This window comes from Callithrix jacchus, chromosome 3, assembly GCF_049354715.1.
Source record: "Callithrix jacchus isolate 240 chromosome 3, calJac240_pri, whole genome shotgun sequence".
In the NCBI taxonomy this organism is placed as follows: Eukaryota; Metazoa; Chordata; class Mammalia; order Primates; family Cebidae; genus Callithrix; species Callithrix jacchus.
Window position 1 is genome coordinate 97,747,686 of NC_133504.1, and position 20,127 is coordinate 97,767,812.

At 34.5% G+C, this 20,127-nt stretch overlaps 1 protein-coding gene across 3 annotated transcripts in view; it reads right to left on the minus strand.

The window, feature by feature from the left end:
• MTTP (microsomal triglyceride transfer protein) overlaps positions 1–20,127 on the minus strand; it is a 57,352-nt gene that overhangs the window by 35,252 nt on the left and 1,973 nt on the right. For 2 of the 3 annotated variants that reach the window (XM_078366774.1, XM_078366773.1), the window contains exons 1-3: positions 11,038–11,187; positions 4,671–4,858; positions 3,262–3,405 (exon numbers count right to left, since the gene is read on the minus strand). In XM_078366774.1, the coding sequence (XP_078222900.1) occupies positions 3,262–3,405; positions 4,671–4,858; positions 11,038–11,098 (393 nt within the window). In that variant the 5' untranslated portion in view covers positions 11,099–11,187. Of the gene's footprint in view, positions 1–3,261; positions 3,406–4,670; positions 4,859–11,037; positions 11,188–15,417; positions 15,567–20,127 lie in introns of those variants that run through there. The other variant, XM_078366775.1, reaches the window with a different exon arrangement.

Here is a 20,127-nt window from a genome sequence, read left to right on the forward strand (position 1 = left end):
GAAACAAGATGCCTTTCGCCACACCTTCCTTTATATATATTTTAAGAATAAGAGGAGACAAAATTCCATTAAGTGGCTAAACAATAAAAATAATAAAAAGAATCCTAGCAAACAGAGATTAGTCATTTTATCTTTGATATCTATCTAAGATAGATCATAGCTAGGAAATGACACATTGGAGAATAAACAAGTAAGGAAATATATAACGAGTTTCAGAAGAGCTTTCAAAGTGTCACATTTCTTTTTGCAGTTCAGTGTGTGTACAAGAGCCATGCTGATTTAGAGAGCAAATCAATACTGGAAACAAAACAAAATAAAGGTCCGACTCAGCAGTCACGCGGTTAATTTAATCATCACAAAGCCAAAACCAGAAATGGAAATCTGGTAATTATCCAGTTAATTGGATTAGCATTTCAGGCCAATAAAAGAATCAATGGTATAACTTGAGGTATCTTTCACTCATCAGGGTTAATCAACTTAATCAGATAACTGTCATGCTTCCAACTTAATGATCTGTAGACAAAACTAGAGTCATGCCCAGTCACATAGGGAAGATGAGTGGGCATGGAAAAAAGAAGATGTACAATGAATATGTATCTAAGCATTTTGATGGGCTCTCTTTTAAAATGTAAATATGAAAGCCTCAGATGGGAAAGGGAGAGAGGGGGAGTTCTGGAAGGACAAAAATTACATGCTGATGTACATCCTTGAAAGCACAGAAACTTCAGGGAACAAAACTTAATTTGAGCCTGCAGCAGAAAATACTCTCTAAGAAAATAACCCATCTGCAGTTTACTCTGTCCATAATTTCTCTTATAGTAAACTGAAATGATATTTTAATAATCTTTCTGACAGTGACGTGGCTGAAACTTCCTGTTGGCTTCTTAGTCTCCATTGTTAAGTATTTTCCAACAAATACTTTCCTATATACTTGAAAGATATGGTGATGTACTTTAACCTGTGGTTACAGTAAATCATCACAAATCACAGCTCCTCTAGAACTGGCCCATTGGCGTTACTAAAATAATGACGTGGTGGTTCTGTCCTAGCCTTTGAACAGTGAGGGTACTGAATCCTTTCATGTGTGTATCAGAAGACTTTGTACTCAGCTGCTACCAAAGGACCTATAAAATGATTGATTGTCATTAAGACTATAAATGCAAATAATATCTATGAACTCAAGTGTCTTGCCACATTGGAAGCTCAGAGAAGAAAATAACAATATTTTATGGGGTTAACAAAATTGAGCCATATGAAAATCAAATAAATCAACTGATCTCATGATATAAATAAAGAACACTATAAGTCAACCAAAGAGCCAGGCATATCTCCAAACACTTTCCAGCTGGAAGACAGTTGACATAGAAGTTTGAGCATAGACTCTGTTTCAAATCCCAACTCCACCACCTGCCAGTTGTATGATTACAGGCAAATTTCCTAACTTCTCTTAACTTTGGTTTCTCATCTATCATAAGAAGGTGATAAGGCAGCCTTTACTGCTCAGGGCCATTTTGAGAATAAAAGAGACAATTTGTGTAATGTTTTTTGTCAGCACCTAGTACACAGTAAGTGCTCAGTACATTTTAGCTATTATTAGGTAAACAATAAGTAAAACCTTTCTCAAAGTTCAATTCAGTTGAGCTCCATATAATCTCATTCATTTATCACTTATTTTAGAAGCATCTATATTGAGTCCCCACTATGAGCAAGCTGCTGAATAGACAAAGCTACAACTCTGCCCATGAGAAACTTACTCGGATGTGGAGAACCAAGACATAAAAAGCAAATGACAATACACTGTGATAAATGCTTTGATAGAAATCGGCTCAGGGGTTTGGAAAGATGTTGGGAAAGGCTTCATAAAATACTCAGTGCAAGGCATGATTCTGGGTGCTTTGGGGAAGGAGGAAATGGAAGAGCATGGAGGTGAGGGGCGAGAGGCTGAAATACAAAGAGGAATTGGAATTTTTTCTATCTAAAACCCAAAATCTAGCAATGAACACAAATGACCAAAAAGAAAGTGATAAGGGTCCTGAGTGATCTGCAAAGTGCTAAGAGTATTTTGAAGAGTGATGGTTATTTCCAGCTGGCTGGAAGGGTATAAACTTTATGACAGAAATGGCATGTGAGCAGTCAGAAACATGGCAAGTATTCTGACAAGTGGAGAAGAAAGAGAAAGCATTCTTGAAGGTAGTGATTCATATTTGGTTGTAAGAGAGGTGAAAACACAAGATTTCTTGTGAGTTCATTTTTAGTACTTCACATAAAAATGTGCATTACGATTAGCAATATACATATCTGAAAGGTCCAAAGTATTTGTTTTCAAATACTTTATCAGTATCAAATACTTTATACTGCTGTATTACTTTATCAGTATACTGATAAATATCAGTTTATCTTTATTTTGAATTTATAAAGTTAAAGTTTAGAGACGTACAGTTAGAACTATAATGTTCCTTTCTGTTTTCCTGCTTTTGTTTCTAAAATTGAGCTCTCATCTTTACTGACACATTTTTATGTATGTCAACACACTATCTGTAATTTTCATAAACCCCCATATGTAATGCCTAATAATTCACTGATCACAATTGTCTCTCAATTCCAAATTTATTAAGACAATTTTAATTTACTAGAATCAAGCCATAAGGAATGCATACTTATAGAATTTTTAAAACAGATTTTCAAATAGATATTATAAAGTGTTCATTATTTTAACATGTAAAATGCTTTTCTATGTCATATTTTTGAAATAATTTCTAAAAGCTTTAAGAAAAAACCTCTACTTTAGACTTGTTGCACCCTTAAACTTTAACCTTGTACTTTAGCCAGATATTGATAATCTCATAACAAATCAATATTACTAATCTCAGTTAGATCATTTCAGTCTCATAATTTGTCTCCTTTCCTGAATTTATCCAATCATGTTGTGTTGACTTGCTTTGTTGCATTATCTTTGTAATCCCTTATAACTTGATAAGAAATTTACCTTTTAATAATGCCTCTCATCAATAAATAAATACTTGATTCTACTAGAAAGACTTCCAGAAAAATAGCAAACAAATTGGCTAGTAAATATAAGGGAACTCAGGGCATTGATTTAGTTTGGAAACATTTAATTTACAACCTCAGTTCTTTAGTTCTTAAAAAAATCCCATTTACCATAAACATAGTTATAATGTGATTACCTCAAAATAATATCTACTAAAGGGAAGAAAAATACAAAGTTAAAGAAAAAGATGTGGAACCTTAATGCCCCTTTACCTTTCCATGGATTAGATGAAGGAGCATAGGTCTTTGCAGAGCTTCCAAGTTTTCCTTTCCTATGATTTTAGGTGGACTTTTTCCTTTGAAGATGTTCTTCTCTCCTCTCTGCTGATTCACATTTTCAACATTTACATCCTTCATCTGGAGTAACAGAAAGAAACCTGTTAAAAAAAACTTCCTATGTCTGTCTTTATCACAGTATCTCAGAACATAAAATGGTAAAGGAACAGACAGAGTTGGCCACAATTTCTTCTGTCATTTTTCAGTTCAGATTTATAGGACTTTGCCACTCACTTTAAAAGAATGGAGAAGGTATTTAAAAACTAGGTTTTTTAATAAGGCAAAAACAGCAATACTTAAAGAACTCTGTGACTTTAGGCTTAAAATAACTGACTTGAATGTGGTTCTTTCCTATCGTTGCCATTTTTCCTTTGTTTTATGTGGTTGCAGTCTGCCTGATCACTTCACTTTCTTCACTTTGGAAGGAAACCCTGCCCCATTCTACCTCATCTGTATAAGTAAAAATAAAGTCTAATTACTGAATAAGGAGAATATAATGTTTTCTGGAGAATAGTTTACTGTTGTATTGAGAAATGGCTCAGAGAGGTGAATGTTGATGCTTTGATCCAACTTGGAAAACACAACAGCAATTAGAGACATCCAAAGAAGCAAAGACCACTTGTAAATGTGTTGCTATGACACTTCATTATAAAGGATACTTGTTCTAAGTACTTTGCCCTGTGTGTCTATTTCACACTAAGATGCAGAAGAATAACTGACTTTACTAAAGGAATCTATTACCTTTAGGTTCTTGAGAAGCAAATAAGGGAATCATCATATATTACAATTGGAAAAGGCCCCACAGACCATCTAATTTGGCCTCCTTTCTGAACACATAAATCTCAACCATTTTAACTGACCAAACATTGTTGTCCAGGGGAGTACTTGCTTCCTTCCTCAGGAAGAATACAGAGTAGGTTTACTGTCTCTTCAGAAATTCCACCTGTTTTATCAAGGAATGCAGGAAGCTCCTAACTGATCTCCTCTTGAGTTAGAGCAGTCTCAACTGTCTTTCATACAACATGGATTCTTGACCGTTCTCTCCCAGAACATTTTGAAAAGACTCTAGCATAATATCCCTATTAACAAGATCTATAGAATTGAACACGATATTCTGGTTGGTTACCAATATATAGCTTCTATTGTCTGTGTCAACAATTTGGAAAGATCAGTTCACTTTTCATCATTAAAACCTTCAAATACATAGGTCTGCTTATTTTAGTGATAGAGATAACAAACTAAATGGATGTACAATCAGGAATTCAAAACAAGTGCTGTCAAATGGTAACACTTCTCAAAAATTGCTGACAACTAATCTTTGCATTTATCTGGTAGAAAATGCCCACCGTGATTTGGATCAGTTGGTCATCATCACCATCAGGATTCCTCCACAGTAACGCCACATCCACGTTGGAGGAAATGCGGTAGCCCACGTTGTCTTGCAGTTTTCCTTTGCCCCGATCAAGAAGAACTTCAGTGGAGTATGTGAGCTTGTATAGCCGGTCATTATTTAATGAGAGACCAGTTGTGTGACCTGCAAAAAGACAGTGACACAAATCAAGTTTTCACTGTAAGGGAACATGCTGTCTCACCATCAGTGTATTCCTCTACCACAGTGGGGCTCAGGAAGCTTGGTAAATTTTTGCTGATTCAAACATCGTTCTAATTCATCTGTTGAAATCATTGGCTTGAAAAACATAGATAAACAAACAAACAAACAAACAAGGTCCCATTTCAGAGAACCTTAGTTTGCATTCCAAATCAATTATCAGATTGTGCCATGGTTAAACTATAGATTTTTTTGTTTGTTTAAATGCCATTGTATTTCTCTTAATTATATAAATATGATCTCAAGTAGAGGATCCATCAGGAATTGCTTTATAAATTTAATATGAGCCATTTGTAATAAACATATTATTTAAATGCAAGCAGATCAATACCAAAGTAATTTTAGAGGAAGTTCTTTAATTTGAGTATTTTTAATATTTAAGAAACATCTATTCAGTTAATTTACTCTATTAATGTAATTAGCAAACTTTTAGTACAAAGGTACATCTCAGGGTTGCACATATGTAACTTTAAATTAGCTATGCCCAAACAAAATAATGTTTCACTACATGAAATTTCAGGGCAGGCTTAAATTTGGCATGGGGTAATTTAAAAAGATCAAATAGTATACAAATCTGTACAGTGAGGCAAGAAAACTGATGTATAAATGAGTTCACACACTATCCAATTCGGTTTATCTAACCCAAAGAAATGCCAAGGAGCAAGTCTTTCCCAGGGATAACTTATGGTTACATAAAGTTTTTTCCTTTTGTATATTTTCTATCTATGGCTCTTAGGAGATAGTTTAAAAAGACTTCAGTTTGCCTTATTTTTGTAATAGGCAAGCATAATCTTTTTTCTCTCAGGCAATATATATATGGGGAAAGATACAGCAAAGGGGTTTGGGGTGACTAGACCAGAAGCAAAGCAGCTGAGAAAGGTGACAGCATAAACTACTTTGCAATGCCAAAAAATTAAGAAAACCTCTGAAACGTCGTTACCCACCTACACAGTAACAATCTGTTCACTGTCTCTTCTACCTACAACAGCATGTACTTGCCCAGAAGAAATGGTGGTTAAAAATACATCATCTGTATGTTACGTGTATTAACTTATTTAATCCTAATAAAAATCTAATGAGGTAGACACCATTATTAGTCTCATTTTTTAGGTGAAGAATCGGAGGGGATACAGCAAATATATAATTTACCTAATGTGACCCAGGTAATTTGTCACGGAGACACTACTTTTTTTCTTTTTTTTTGAGACAGAATCTTACTCTGTCAGCCAGCTGTAGTGCAATGGTGTTATCTTGGCTCACTGCAACCTTTGCATTCTAGATTCAAGCAATTCTCTTGCCTCAGCCTCCTGAGTAGACGGGATTACAGGCATGTGCCACGACACTTGGCTAATTTTTGCATTTTTAGTAGAGACGGGGTTTTACCACGTTGGCCAGGCTGGTCTCGAACTCCTGACCTCAGGTAATCTACCTGCCTTGGCCTCCCAAAGTGCTGGGATTACAGGTGTGAACCACCGTGTCCAGCTGGAGACATGATTTTAATAGAAGTTGTCTTTCTCTAAAGATGATGCTCTTACCTATACTATATGTTTCTAAAACTTTAGGTTGAATTCTTTTCCATTCCTAGGCAGTGAGCTAGGAATTTATTCATTAATTTAACTAGGATATACTGAGTACCTGTTGAACAGTAAGCACTTTTTAAGGCTCTGGGGTTACACCAGTTAACAAGCAGAGAAAGTTTCTTCTTCTTTCTTTCTTTTTCTTTTTCTTTTTTTTTTTTTTTTTTTGAGACAGGCTCTCACTCTGTCACCCAGGCTAGAGTGCAGCCGTGAGATCTCAGCTCACTGCAACCTTCATCTCCAGCCTCAGTTGATCCTCCCAACTCCGCCTTCCGAGTAGTAGAAACCACAGGCTTATGCCACTATGCCCAGTTAATTTTTATATTTTTGTAGAGACAGGGTTTTGCCTTGTTGGCCAGGTTGGTCTTGAACTCCTGAGCTCAAGCAATCTGCCCACCTCAGCCTCCCAAAGTGCTGCGATTATAGGCATGAGCCACCACATCCAGTCATCAGACAAATATTCTACCCTCGTGGAGTTTACATTTAATTTCAATGAAGAAGGACAATTAAAAAAATGCATACATAAGCAAGTTATGCAGTATGTTAGAAGTGCTCATGAAGAAAATTGAAGCAGGAAAGGGAATGGAGATGCTGAGCGAAAAACCTCTGTGGAAAGGTGACATTTTGGGCAAAGATTTTCATTGAGCCACATGCCTCCAACTCCTACCCTTTCTACCCCTTTCCCTCACAGAGAAAACAGCAAGTGCCAAGGCCCTGAGGAGGGCTCCTGCAGACGTAATGAGGAAGAGCAGGGAGACCAAACAGGCAGGAACTGAGTAAGTAAAAGACACAGTGAAGGACATGAGGTCAAGGAGGTACCTATGGGTGGCAGGAGGATTTGGGGAGTTTGAATGAAATGGGATGCTGCTGGAGAGTTTTGAGTAGTGAAGTCACATAATCTGTCATACCTTCAAATAAAAGAGACAAGGATTTTCATAGGAATCAAAAGAGTCTGGAGAAGGAAGTATGAAAGGATTTAAATGTGTATTCACAAAACCAAGCTGCGTCCAAACTCCAGGTCAGGCAGAAGCTGAGGTGTGAGATACAGAAGGCAAAGAGAGTAAGAAAAATCCTTCAAGGGCATGAAGGCTGGGATTCTCGCCTATCTCTAACTCTTCTGCATTTTAAACGGAGACTCTATAGCAGTGTCAAACACTGGCTTTCTGGTCAGAAAAAATATTTTGGTCAGGAGGCCTTCTTTCTATGACACCTATCGAATTCCACATAGGGCATAAAGGAAACACATGTTGTCTTATCTAATCCTCAGAGAAATTCTGAAAAGTAAGCATTTTGTGATTGCAGATAGAAGTTCCCTCCAAGTTCAACCCAATATAGTAAATATAATGCAGATTTGATGTTTAAAGGTACCAAAATCCAAGTTTTGTGGACTATATTAAGGTGTCTTCTGATCAAAAGAACTATGAAAAATTGTAGGAAGGTAACTTTTCTTAAATTCCATAGCTTTCTAGACTATTATATTATTCACTTTTTTTCTTACCTCTACTTTACTGGCCATATAATAAATCAATTTTTGACTATGATTTGGAAATTGTAAAGCACAGGAAAGAATGGGTCTTTTTCCCTCCAAACTGTTTTCTACCTCTTTCAACTGGAGATAAAGCCTAAAATGGTTCAAAGACATGGACTGTACTACAGTGTCATTCCTCTTATACTTTCCTTTTTGATAAGTATTTCTCTGTTTGTGTTTTGCAGAGATCTGGCAGCACTGGGCATTGGGGCATGTCCCATTTACATTGTCGACTTAATTCCTTTTGTAGGATATTGCTCTTCAGAGTATCTATAATAATATTTTTGATAACTAATATTATATAAAACCAAAACAGAAATAAATATTAGCCGAAAAAAATCAGAATCTCTGTAATTAGCCCTTTAAGTGCATTTAGAATTTTTAAGTGACTTGAAAGCAACAAAACTTCTTGAATTTTCAAGAAATATTTTAAATACTCGTGTCAGATTTATATGAGTACAGAAACTGATAACTGGCTTAGTCAAGAAGACAAAGCAGAGATAAATTAATGGTGAGGTTTGAAGAGATGTGCAATGATGATAAGGGTGATAGGTAACAGCATTTATGAACCCAACAGAAAACTTAAAGGTCAGAAGTGAAAAAAATATGATGAAGGGTAAGAACAATAAGGAACTGGAAGATAATCAATAAAATTGGACTAAAAACTAAGGATGGAGTGAGGGATTGAGAGAAAGACTGGAAATGAAGGAAGTGCGCATGTTTAAAGGTGACAAAATTAAATGGAAGGTTAAAGTACTATACAAGGAAAACCCTGAGAAGGCACTGAAAAGAGGCTGACCATTACAAAGTATAATTAAGAAAAAGTGGGGAAAACTTGAGTCTTTTGAAGTTCACACAGCAAATCATATAGATCTTCTATCATAATCTTAACACCCTCTTCAAATTCCAATCTACCATTCAATTTTTGTTAGTATCTAACTTGCCCTCAACATCCACTCAGATCTGAGGATTTACCAAACAATTGCATTGGTAATTTAGAGATGAGTTTTGAGGCAATGAGGTATGGGATCTCAAAATTTTAAATGGACTGATTTTAAGGTAGACTCTTCACAAATAGTTTGCTAATTAACGTCAGTTGTTACAAGAGGAAAGAATCTATCATTAAATCATGGTACCATAATACAAAAAGTTATTCCATCTAGGTAAAGAAGCTCTCAAGTCGTGTGCTTTTAATTTATTATATCGGTATATGCAACTTGTACCATGATGCTAATGAAGCTTAAGCTCTCTTGCCCAGGATCCTTCCAAAGACTCCAGAAGAGGACCCTAGCAATGTATCCACTTGCCATATCTTTTTTCAGTAACCGTTGCAATAGTAAGGTATTTTTAGTCTTTTCTCAAAGGTGGCCCCTAGATTATATATGCTTCAAGCTTTAAAAATCTAGATGTACCACTAAGTTTGTACACAACAAACTGTAGCCATCTATCACATTCTAAATCACATTTTCTCATATGTGCCATTTCCAAATTATGCCACTGTCTAGGTGTATGTGTGTATTGAAATCTTTTATAATTACATTTGAAAATGACATCACCCAAATTTCTAGTTTATAGAATGGGAAAACAGGAGAAGCTCATGGTAAGTACCATGCCTCAATTATTTTTCTCAAAAATGATATTAGGTTTGATACTATGGTATTAAAATCACACATATTTTGACTATCAACAGTTTATGTGGCAGATGAAATAGTAAGCTCTCTATATAACAACTCTCAGTCAGATATAATTTATAAATCTTTTTCTCATTGAAAAATTTCTTTTGTCCAAGTAAGAATGTATGTTTAAATAGTAAACATTTTAGAAATTGGTGAAAATATTATCGTTATCTAGTTCAAGAACCTAAAGTGTGATTTGCTTAGGTGAATTGGTTTAAATTTAGCCCTCTATTGCTCCAATAATGTAGATTAGGTTTTTTTCCCTCATGTGGAGATTTTCTATACAAAAAATCCTGAGACAAACTTTACTTTAAGATCAAAAGCCACATTTATCCCTAACAAGTTTTAGAAGTTTATAAATGAATCGTTTTCTATCAATTACTTAGAGTATGTGGTTTTAAAACTGGTCCCTATAATGCTAAGTTGTTGTTGGGTCAATTGTTTTTAATAGTGTGTCTTCTTTAAAACTCTAAAAAGTGATCATTTTACTAGTACAGCATTTGGAAATTTGATGTTTAGAATCAAGCTGATTTAAAACAAGATTCTATATTAATACACTATGGTTTTTGGAAATCATTCCTCACAAAATGTTTGTTTTGTCTCTTGCCCTTTCAATGGAATTAATTCGTATGAATTTTTAAAATCAATTTCATCTTAAAAAATTTTAAATCCATTTCATCTTAAAATAGAAACTGTAAGCAGCAACATTATTTTTCCAAAGATTATTTCTTAAATCTATATCATAACTTTTAATTTCCTTTAATTCACTATGAATGCTATCATTTATGAATTGTAACAGAATTAAATACATGTTGTGCCATTTCATTCATAATTCTTTGGCAAATCAAACGCCTTTTTCATTGGGTCTAATTCTTCTTGATGTCACATTGCCAAGCAACTAGAAGAAAATTTAAGAAGAGCGTTTTTCTAAAAAAATCCTCATTTACAATTCAAATGAAGGAGCTGCATTCAGTGTGACCAACAGCAGCAGGTAACAATAGATGGCATCTTTTCTACTCCTTTTAAAAACAGACCATGAATGAGAAATTGAAGCAAGAACACACTGGTCAGAGGAACTGAAACTAAAAGAAACCTCTGTTTTCTTAACGTTTGTAGGGATTTGAATTTGGTTTTCATTTCAACTCAGTCATGCTTTCATAAACATTCCAATATTACATGGTTTTGAAGATAGTTTAGTTAGAAACTCGTTGACTATTCACACACACAAATACACACACACACACACACACACACACACACACGTATTCACCTCCCACCCCAAAGACTGAAATTAAAGTTTAGCAAAAGGCAACACAAACTTACCTTTGACAGATGCTGAATATGAGGAAATGAAGCAGAGAAAAAGCACAGCAAGAAGAATCATATTGACCAGCGACCCTCAACTGCATCCAGTGCCCAGCTAGGAGTCACTGAGAAGTGGACTCTTTGAATGGCAGCCAGTGAGGGAGTGACACTCTTCAGAACCTGCAACAATCATGTTTATCTTTGGGGAAAGGTCAGACTCCAAACTCCAAATTCAGGACTTAAGTTCACCAAAGGGCTCACTATTAATGATTAAACGTAGGTGGGCTGCAGTTTTCAGTCTCTCACTCTTTTTCCTTTTTTTTAACCCATTGAGGAAAATTGAAATGTTTTTATGTTTGAGAGCTAAACCAAACCATTCTACCATTCTGTAAATGCAGAAGTACTGAGGGACATTTGAAGAAAAAAACTTTCTGCTTAATATATAATTATCGTTATGCCAGTAATAGTTAACTGCCTATATTCACATTACAATACCACGTGGGCGGGTAGTAAGGATTCTCAAAAACTCAGCTAAACCTAACTAAATTTTAATATTTCTTATATGGACATCTTTGAAGTTTTTATGCTATTTGTATGTTTATATAAAAAATTCACTCTGAATTTCAGGATTTAAATTTAAACTATTAAGTCATACCACCACCAATCACTTCAAAATAATGTTAAAGTAGATAGAACTTTCATGAAACATAGATGATTCTTCTTATGTGTGAAACTGTATGAGGTTGGAGCAAATCAGCATTGTCTGTCATTAGCATACTAAGAAGCCAATTGAGTATTTCATAGTAGACTGCTATTTGTGGTCTGTGACAAGACACATTTGTCGGAGTCCACAAACTGGCTGGATGCAGTCCTGTCCTTTCTGAACCCCATTTCTAGGAAGAGATTAAGAGAATGAATTCCAGCTTTTAGTTCTTTTGCTACAGAATACTAACTAGAAAACTTCTGTAGAATTAAAGCAAATGCCCTAGTATGGCTAAGGTCATACTAACTAAACTAATTCTTGTCCCTAGAAACTCTCATGAGAAAGACCTGATATGAACAAAACCTACTAAAAGGAGGTGGCTTAGGCAATATGTGGGAATGTTTTGGCTTAGAAGGGAAAAATGTGCTACCAAAGGGCTATGTGAATGTACTTTAAAATATTTATGACTATATTTTAGTATAAAATGAATTCTTAAGTCTATCCTGGTCACTCTCAAAACCCTTTTCTCAAACCCTAACCTTCAGCTTAAATCTTCAAGGTAATTTAGGTAAAAGATAGTAGACTTGATAGGGAACACAATGAAATTTAAAATTTAAAAATCTACAAAGTTAAGGTTAGCTCCTCTTAAATCATATCTTTATATAAAGAGCAAAAGATGAAAATTGTTTCTCATCCTCTATTGGGATTAGAATTTCATTTGTTATCACAAATTTTGTATAAAATACACAGCTATAGTACCTAGCAAAAATAAATCGTTCGGTTGGAAATACCACCTTAGAGGGATAAATACAAAGTTTTCCTGGAGTTAAACAGAAAAGTAGCTTTGTTAAAGAAATGTAAGTTTTTGTGAATTGTAAGGATTATGAATACAAGGTAATGTGAAAGTTGCTTTGTTGCTTTCCATTTGAATAGAGTGCTACAGGTTTCCACAATTTCCATAATACATACATAGGGATATAAAACCATTATAGTCACTTGAACTTTACTTACATATTTACTTAAAATAAAGGCTAGTTTCTATCATATTTGATTGTATGAGAACTGTCCTCATGCATTTTCATTTGAAGCTCACAGTTACAAGACCTTTAACGTTTGTGGCTAGACTATGTGGTGCATGATACGTGTCCTTCGGGTAAAGTACTATTTGTTGTCAGGTGTTTACCAGAGTCCAACCAATAAAAGACGTATCATTATTGCCTAACAAACTAAATTCTGTTTCATTTGAGCATTTGATTTCCACCAGAAAGCTCCTATGAGTCACTGTATTAAGTAGTCCTTTCAACATAAGATGTGCAAATAAGGCTGTTTCTGCTGGTTTTAGATAAAATCATCGTTTTACAGAATATAAAGTTATAACTTTTTTCTTTTTACAAGGACATTTTAGAAAAGACTTCTTGAGATTGTTTCATTACAGATGAAATAAGAATGCCAAACCCTTTCCAAATTCAGTGAACCATGTGTATCAAAGAAGTATTCTCTTCTGTTACTCTGTTGAGTAAGCACAGCAAACACTGTGCAAGTATGGGCACTACCTCCTAAAACTCACCAGCTATGTCACATGACATGTGAAGCAGGACAGAAGCAAAGCATAGTAAAAAAAACAAGAGCTGCCATCTTTGGAACAATTATTATATACTTACTTTTTGTTAGTCACTTTAAATGTTTATAGTAATTCTTACAGCAGTCATTTGACATATTAGAAAAATGAGTCTCAGATTAATTTACTGAAATGATTTTAGGACTATAGAAAAATAAACCTTGAAACCTAGACCCAAGTGTTCTTCTTTGCTTAAAAAATGTTACAGGCGGGGAGAAGTGAGAAAAAAATTGATTTCTTGCAGATGACATGAAATTGTTAATTGGAACTGTCTTCATTGTAAGTCATGACAATTTTGTATGAAAACTAACAGAGCCCTTGATATTTGTGAATTTGTAGTTAGACATTCAGGTGGAACATCTAGGGATAAAAGTTGATCTGTGCTAGTTAAATCAAAATAAAATGATATATTTTAAAACAATCCTATTGCAATGAAACTCCTTGGTAGTACATGACACTGTGAAATATTTGCTAACTTCCATTTGCATTGATAAATAAGGAGACTATGAAATAAAGACAGATGATTAATGCCAAAGTACAGTTGTGTTTCTGTTGAGTGTCAGAGGTTGTCAGTAGTTAACATATTTTCTTAGATTAGAAGACAAACGAACTTCACCCCAGTAAAGGTTGGAAGGAAATATATTACCCTACTAGATATAGATATAGAAAGTCAGGATGTACAAAAGCTATGTGAAAAAAAAAAAGTCCCTTTATTTATTTTTTTTTTTTGAGACGGAGTTTCGCCCTTGTTACCCAGGCTGGAGTGCAATGGCGCGATCTCGGCTCACCGCAACCTCCGCCTGCTGGGTTCAGGCAATTCTCCTGCCTCAGCCTCCTGAGTAGCTGGGATTACAGGCACGCGCCACCGTGCCCAGCTAATTTTTTGTATTTTTAGTAGAGACGGGGTTTCACCATGTTGACCAGGATGGTCTCGATCTGTTGACCTCGTGATCCACCCGCCTCGGCCTCCCAAAGTGCTGGGATTACAGGCTTGAGCCACCGCGCCCGGCCAAAAAGTCCCTTTATAACACTGAAACACATTGTTCTTAGAAAGAAGCATGACATTAATTTAAAAAAAATTAGAAGGACACTTCAAGTTATCCCTACATGGTCATAACAGTTTAAAATTAAATAGTATTTTCAATTCAATGAGGGAGTTAGCATTTTGAAGGAATCTTGAAAAAATTTCTTAAGTTAAAAATATTATTAATTTGATGACTTTTTTATACCAAGGCAAAATTATACATACTTTATTTTAAAGGGTATTGTTTGTTCTCTATAAGAAAATAAAATTGAATCCTTTGTCTTATCAAAAGCAAACCTGACACTTACAGGTTTGAAACACTGGGACTTTAAGACTCCAAAAATAACATACATTTTTCCAAAATAGAGTCATTAACCAAATTTTATATCCCTCATACATATATACACACACACAAATTTGACAACAATCAAAAAATCCTTTGTATGATATCAGTTACCAAAAGAGAATTCTAAATTATCTTTGACCACACAAAACTGAATCGCAAGCATTTAAAGGAGAGAACTGATGGAAACTCTTTTAGTAGATTACTGTAAATACAACAAGATTTTAATTTGTATCAGAATAAATTTATTGAATATTTTAAAAAAGAAATTTCACAACCTAAAATAAAATGACATACAAGTATCAATGCAATTTCCCCTTTAAAGAATATTCAATATAACAATTACATTTATGGACTAATTCTTAATATATAGGTATAAAAATACGAATTTATTTGAAGTGGAATCAGAAACCAATTGTTTTAAGTAATTACCAAAATAAGAAAATAAAAAATGTTAATGAGAGGTCAAGAGATATAGAGGATAGAGTAAGTGGGGCGAAGGCAATATTTGGGGAATATATTTGAGAATTTCCAAGAACTACTGAAAGGCACTATATTAGTTCTCCATAGCTGCCATAACAAATTACCACAAAAATTTAGTGGCTTAAAATAAACTTATTGTCTTCTGGTCCTGGAGGTCAGAAATCTAACACTGGTGTTGGCAGGTATATCCCTTTCTGGAGGCTTTAGGAGAGAATCTGTTTCCTTACCTTTTCTAGCATTCTTTGACTCACGGCACCTTCCTCCATCTACAAAACCAACAAGAGTGAGCTGAATCCTTCTTACTTCATATCACTCTGACCATCTCTTCTGTCTCCCTCTTCCAGTTTATGAATCCTTGTGATTATACTGGGCCTCCCTAAATAATCCAGAATAATCTTTTTATCTTGAGGTCTGCAGATTGGTAACTCTAATTTCATCTACAACCCTAACATAGATATTCATAGGTTCTGGATATTAAGGTATGAACATTTTTGGGGAGCCATTGTCTGCCTATCACAGATACCAATCCACAGATTCACGAGACTCAATAAACCTTAAGCAAGATAATTTTTAAAACACACATACAGACAAGTAGACACATCATAACTAAACTGCAGAATATCAAACAGAAAGAGAAGATATTTAAAGGAACCATATAGAGAGAACAGACTATTTTCAAGAAGAAAGAAAAGCAGAAAACTACTAAATTATTAACAGTATCAATGAAAACTAGGAGACATTAGAATGTCTTCAGTGTGCTGAGAGAAAATAACTGTGAATTAAGTATTCTATATATGTTTATAAATATGTCTTTTAAGTATAAGCTTGAAATAAAGATTTTCCAGAAAAGTTAAAACTGAAAGTTTACAAGTAAAAGACCTCTCCAAACGACATCTTTAAAAAATCTACTTCAATTAGAAAAAAAGTGACCCCAGATAAAATCTGAGATGCAGGAAGGAATGTAGAGCAAAGAAAGTACGGTGGAGAAACACACTGGCTCTTAATAATAGTGTCTTGTGGGATTGAGCATAAAGCACATAAAAATAACATTTAAAACGGTGTCACAAGGACCTTTGTGGTATAGTGAAAATTTGGATAGCATAATGTTTGTTTAATGACAAAAATTCGTTCAATAAATTATGGTGTATCAATTCAACAGAATTCCATGAAGCCATTTGAAAATAATATTATATAAGCATGTATTTTGTATAGTATGATATAGGCAAATATGTAAACATATAAATATAGTATATTTACCATATCTTAGTAAGTAAAAGAAAGCAGTCTGCTAAACAGCAAATATAGATATGGTTTGAGATTTCTTGTGTAAACAATACACAAACATATGAGCACAGGAACAGTATTAGAACAATATTCACTGAACATCTTAAAAATTATTCTCTCTGAGAGGGAAAATAGAGTTGTGTTTGCATTTTCTTTTTTGCCATTATATTTTCTCACATTCTATAATGTATATGTTACTTCAAAATAGGTTTTGTTTATAACAGTTTTAGATTTACAGAAAAATTGCTAAAATAATATGAAGATTTCCCATATAGTCTACACAGTTACTTCTACTGTTAGCATCTTACATTAGTATGGTTGATTTATGATTAATAAACCAATACTGATACATTATTAAATGAAATTCATACATTATTTATGTTGCCTTTGTTTTTACCTAATTCTTTTCTGTTCCAATATCCCTTCCAGGGTACATTACATTTAGTTGTCATGTATCCTTAGGCTCCTCTTGGCTGTAACAACTCCAAGGAGAACTGGTCAGATATTTTGTAAGATACTCCTCTAGTGGAATTTTTGTAATATTTTTCTTATGATTTGACTGAGGTTGTAAGTTTGGAGGAGGAAGACCATAGAGGTAAAGTGCCATTTTCTTGATACCATATTACATCAAAGGTACATGATATCCACGTGATTTATCTCTATTTACATTGACTTTGATCAGTGTTCTCAGTTTTCTCCATTGTAAAGTTAATTCTTTTTTTTCACCCTCTTTTTCCATACTGCACTCTTTGGAGGAAGTGCTATGTACTTCTCACACTTAAGGAAGTGGGGAGTTATGTTTCTTCTCCTTGAGAGTGGAGTAGCTACATAAATTAATTGAATTCCTCTGCATGGGAAATTTGTCTTTAATTTCCCATTGATTTATTTAATCACTATATTAGTAAGGACTCATGGATATTTACTTTATCCTTTGTTATAATCTAATACTTCTTTGTTGCTACAATTGGTCTATCTTTAGCCACTGGGAGTTCCTTCAGTTGGCCCCATGTTCCTTTGACATACCCCACTGTATGTGTGTTGTTTCGGTTTTTAGCATCTCCTTATTCTCTGGCACCACAAGATGCTTCCAGCTCATCTGATACATTTTTACTCCAATCTTAGAATCAGTCATTTCTCCAAGAATCCCTGGTTTATTTTAAAGAAGAATGGTACTAGAAACCAAGATCTGGACACTAGGTGTGTTCATTTTTACAGCATCAAGTCTTCAAATCATATCTCTCCATTTATTTAGGTCTTCTTTGACTTTTTTCATCAGAGTTTTGCAGCTTCATGTAGATTAAATATCCATGTAGATTTTGCAGTTTCATGTAGATTCTGTTCAAATTTTGTTAGATTTATACCTATTTGATTTCGAAGGGGTTGTTCTTTTTAATTTCAAGTTCCATTTGTGCACTGCTGCTGTACAGGAAAGCAATTGACTTTTGCATGTTAACCTTTTATCATGTGACCTTACTATAATTGCTTATTAGTTTAGTGAGGGTCTTTTTGGTATATTTTTGGGATTTTCTAGATAGACATTCATGTCATCTACAAACAGTTTTATTTCTTCCTTTTCTTTTCAAATCTTATTGTGCTGGTTAGAACTTTGAGTACAATGGTGAATGTACATGTGTGCTTTTTACATTTCTTATTTTCTTAAATCTGTTATTCATCTTCAAATATTCATTTCTGAATCATTGGTTTTTATGTCATTCTTTAATATTTTCTATTATTTAAAAATTGCTCTCCTTTTAAAACATTCCATTACAGTTTTCATCCACCCTTTTTTTTGGCTTCATATTCTCTGTTCTATTATAGTAACTTTAAATGAAATTCAACCACGATCCTTTTCTGTGGTATACCTTTTAGACTAAGTTATTCTGTACTTTTGAGAGGGAGGATTGGGTAGAACAGCTTTCCCACTTTCATGGCTCTAGAGGTTCCTTTTTAATATTTCATAAAATAACACACTTATATCCTTGTATTTTCTGAGATCTGTCTCCTTTCTATTTTCCCACTTTCATCTGCATCGCTTTTTCCTTGGCCCCTGTTGTCTCTGTTCTGTTCAATTCGATTTCTACTTTCAGCAGTTTCTCTTTAGTGTTGGGCTATGTTCAAGAATGGAGCTCCACTGTTCACAGGCCTCACATTCCTCCAGCAACTTCAGACCCTCCTGCTCATTCTTTTACACTTAGCTGAGCTTAGAGTCTGCTGAACTCCCTGCCAGTTTTGCCACCGACTTCACACTGGTTTCCCGTTTTCTAGCAATCATTTGTTGGCATTTTTGGGGCCTTCCTATTCTGAGGGTCTTCAGACGATCTGTTGTTTTCCTACCATTTCCTCCTACACAGTTGCTGATGTTGAGTTTTCTCCTTTCTCTTCATATTTTGAGATTTGTAGGGATTCCTTTCCACCTAGTTATGTTATAGCTATAATCTGGGATTGTTGTAATGTCTATCCTACATGCTTTATCTGTTTTTATGAGGAGATTCAGGAGGTTCACAGACTACCGTGCCTCTCTAATCATCTTCCCAGACTCTTTAATATTCATGTATTACTTGGAAGGATAAGGTATTTTAAAGTACATTTTAAGTTTTTTCCTGTATTTTTGGAATCAGTCAAAATGCAGGTTGAAATGATTATAGATGACTGGTAGATTCTTCCTTTTAGCTACCTTTCAAATCATGTTTGAAAACAGGTTTCTTTTTGGCTTTCCTAGCCTGAAATTAAAGTACTCACAAGCATTATTCTATTTCCACGTCTCCTCACTTCCAACTTGCTGAAGAGTAGTCTACGACTTAAAATCAGAATTAAGCTGAAAAGAATGGAATTTGTAATGATTGCCCAATGTTTGAAATGTTTGGAGGGTTTCATAATCATATTTATTACTGTATTTTTATGTCCTAAAGTATTAGTTCTATCTGTAGCCCCTTTCTTATTCTACAAACAAGGGTCCAATTTAACAAACTGGCTACCAATTGTCTGAATATGACCCACAGATATATTTTATTTAGCCTGCTCAGTATTTTAAAACAAACAAAACAGCTGTCAACGCTTCAAAACCAGATTTCATATTAATGGCTATTGTTACAAAATTGACATCTGGTGTGATCAGGCCCATATTCTCTCTTGGAACTTGCACTCTGATTAAAAAGGAAATGCACTCTCAGCTTTGTGATGCTTTCCTTCCAGATGCTTCTCTCATTTGCTACCTTCCAGTACCCATAGGTATTATGCATTTGTAACCCATGTAGTATCTGTTTGAGTCCAACCTCTTAAATTGTCTTAAACTACAAGTATGCACTCATTCTTTTTAAGAATGAGCATCTGTTTCTACTCAGATGTCCTGCAGACTCCCCAGAATCCACATTTTAAAAATCAAACTATTTTTTCAAAACCTATTTTTCCTCCAGTATTCCCTAAATAACCCAGTTAATATTATAGTATTCCTACAGTTTTCCAAGTTAGAGAAACCCTCCAGGGTCACTGTCTCCTCCTTCTGCCTCATCCTATCCACAGCTTTTCAGTCATCTGCAAATCTATGACATGCTCAGGTCTCTGCTTTCACTGTTCCCAATATCCTAAACTTTTTTACTTTGAGACACCTGTAAAACTCCTACTTACTTTCCAAGATGAAACAAAATTATTCAATC